At 51.3% G+C, this 2,856-nt stretch overlaps 1 protein-coding gene across 1 annotated transcript in view; it reads left to right on the top strand.

Annotated features, from left to right (window-relative positions):
- Positions 1-2,854, top strand: part of LOC105547151 (uncharacterized protein ENSP00000471857) — a 24,063-nt gene extending 21,209 nt beyond the window's left edge. The window contains exon 4 of the mRNA XM_011990606.1: positions 2,684-2,854. Within this exon, the coding sequence (XP_011845996.1) occupies positions 2,684-2,854 (171 nt within the window). The remainder of the gene's footprint in view (positions 1-2,683) is intronic.
- Positions 2,855-2,856: the final 2 nt, after the last annotated feature.

Here is a 2,856-nt window from a genome sequence, read left to right as displayed (position 1 = left end):
GGAGGCATAAGGTGACAAGGAAATGCAAGTGGACAGAGCAACAAGTGAAATAGTGTTTCGTACCAATTCTAAAGAATTTGAGAGGCACTAACCTACAGACATGGGTGTCAGAGATGAGGGACCAAATTAAACCAGGGGAGAGGGCACCAGGTTTTGCTCACAGCACAATACACTGGGTGGAATGTGTGACTTTGAAAATATACACAGTTTTGAAATAAGCTTTCTCAGCCAAGATGGTAGCCAGTGAATTTCCCTTTGTCTGCTAAGGAGAAGATGAATTTACATGCAGAAAGAGGATACAGAGACAACAAGTAAGAACAACTGTAACCTTGCAAGTCAGAGAATAGGTGGTGTCAGATTCTCAAATTGCGATTTTTAGGAAAGGTGTGGTTCTCCTGTGATTGAGTTAGGGGCATCTTGTGTAAATTAGAGAATGACCAGTGAGTAAGGATGAGGACTGTAGAAGTGATGGCTTGTAACTGCGTTACAAATACCCTGAAGGATGGGGTAGGAAGGGTATGGTCATGCTTACTCAAAGATTTGGCACCAAAGGTGGGGCCTGATCCCTTGCTTGAGCTGGGACCTCATGTTTGGACATAAGCATGGGTACTTCGTGTGTGCCCAGAAAAGAAAGCCCCATGATTGGCGTCATCCTTTGGGCACTCTCTGTGCCTTGGCCAAGTTCTGGCATGATACCACTCACGTCCCTTTAACCAGTTCTTCACTGCTTGTCATTTCCTATCTGGAACCACGAACCCTGGTTCCACCCCTAATTTTCCTAATGCTAGACATAAGCCTCTGAAGCCAGTCTGCATTGTGCATTGCAGATGGTACAGAATCCTCTTGTAAACCTTTGTACCAACTCCTGTCCTCTACTCCTCTTGTTATTCTTGTAATTGGAATATATACATCTATGTCTGTCTACCTGAGATGAATGTGTTGATGTGTGTGACATTGCTTTTTTCACAGGGACAGGATTATTATTTTCCCAAGTCTTGTATTGTCTACCTTGTGTTCCCTGCCAGACAGGAAATACAAGAGTTCAGAGTTCCTCGAGGACAGAATTGCCATATTTTTTTCTGTGTCTCCAAGACAGCCAAGAGTCCATGCTTCTTACCAAACACTTCTCTGCTTGAGAACTCTATATTCTCAGTGCCACTTCTCCTTTCTGCTATGATCTCTGTCATGGCAGATTTTATGGCATCTCAATCTGGTATTCCTGGGATACCACCAGAACCCTACAGTGCTCAGGCCTCCAAATCCATTTAACCAACAGAGTTGCAACACCTGCTCCATGCAAGGTGCTGAGTGACACAGTTCTACACCAGGAGAGATCCTGCGCTGGTGGGGGAGACAGACAGAGACACAAATACATTTCACACCAGGCAGGAGGTGATGATTAGTGTTAGGAGAGTGCGTAAACCATGCGACTCACACACAGAGTTCTTCAGATTCTAGGAGAAAGGGAGGAAAGGAGCCAGAGAGATGGAGGTTGGGTTTGGGGTGGGGAGATAATCTGATGGTTACCACATTTTGGCAAAAAGTTCTTAGGGCTTTATAATCCCTAGAGTTTGGCTCCATCTGGGGCCTACCCCTCCTGGAGCAAGCTTTGCTTTCAGAGAATTCCCCTCCACTTTCTCCTATCCTTCACCTCTCCTGAGAGCCTTTTGCTCAGGCAACCTGGCGGTGACTTGGGAGGCCATTCGAGGATAGGCAGTGTCCTGTCTACTGAGGTAGTCCTAGGCAAACTGCAGACTACTTCATCTGGCTCTTGCTCCCCCTCCACCCCATCCCTGTCCCCCGGGGCCAGTTAGGAGGAAAGGAAGAAGCACTTGGGAAACATCTTTTAAAGGCACTCCGCTGCTGTGCTTAACTCTGGCAGGCAAGGGACCCAGTGCAAAGCCTCTTCATGATTCCCTAGGTTTGACACAGGCCTTTACAGTTCCAAAGCCCTTCTACCTGTGAAGCTGGTATTATAACCACTGTAAAAGAAAACAGAACCAGAGGGGTTCAATGACTTTGACAAGGTCATGTGGTTAATTGGAACAGAAACCCAGTCTCCTAATCTCAAGAATTACTCCTTCCCCTGCAAAGCCCTCAGCCCTCTCCCCAGTCAACCCTAGGCCCCTTCTCTCCAAGCCACCCGTGTCCTACCCCCGTCCCCTACCTCCTGGGCTCAGGAGGGCAATCTTGAGCCTCAGAGACTGAAGTAGGGCGGGACTGAGAGTTTCCTGGGGGGAAACCAAAGAAGGCTTGGGGTTGGGGGAGGGGAACGAGCACCCTGGATATCATTCCTCCATCCCTCTCCCGATCTCTCTCCCAGGCCCACGGGTCCACTCTCCCTCCCGCATTCTGAGCCGCCCTCTCTCTGTCTCTTTTACGGGCACCTCCACACCTCCTCAACAGACCTTTATCCCGGACACGGCAGGGGGTCACCCGTGCCCTCCGAGAATCCAAGAACCCGCCCCGCCTCTAGGCGGAAAGCTGGGAGAAAAACTGGCCCGATCCTTTATCTCCCCCCTACCCCCCACTCATCCGCCCCTGGAGCTCCGCTCGCAGATACCTCCCCCTCCCGAGCCAGAAATAGACACACTCTCTCTCCCCCACCTCCCTCCCCTTGCGCACACTCGCTCCCCTCCTCCTGTTTGCTCCCCGCCTTCCCCTTCCCTCCTTCCTCTGCTAGGAGCTGCAGCCTGCAGCCTCGACTCGGGCTGGCTGGCTGAGTGCGGCCGGGGCGCTGCCGGGCAGTGCGGTGTCCACGGGACTGACAGGAAGGCAGGCCGCGGGCTGGGATCCGGACACCAAAGCACCGCAGGGCGCCGGAGGAGCCGCGGGGCTTCCATCCTTCCTTTGACT

This window comes from Mandrillus leucophaeus, unplaced genomic scaffold, assembly GCF_000951045.1.
Source record: "Mandrillus leucophaeus isolate KB7577 unplaced genomic scaffold, Mleu.le_1.0 Scaffold38, whole genome shotgun sequence".
NCBI lineage: Eukaryota > Metazoa > Chordata > Mammalia > Primates > Cercopithecidae > Mandrillus > Mandrillus leucophaeus.
Note: the sequence above shows the minus strand (reverse complement) of the source record. Positions and strands in the feature narration are given on the sequence as shown.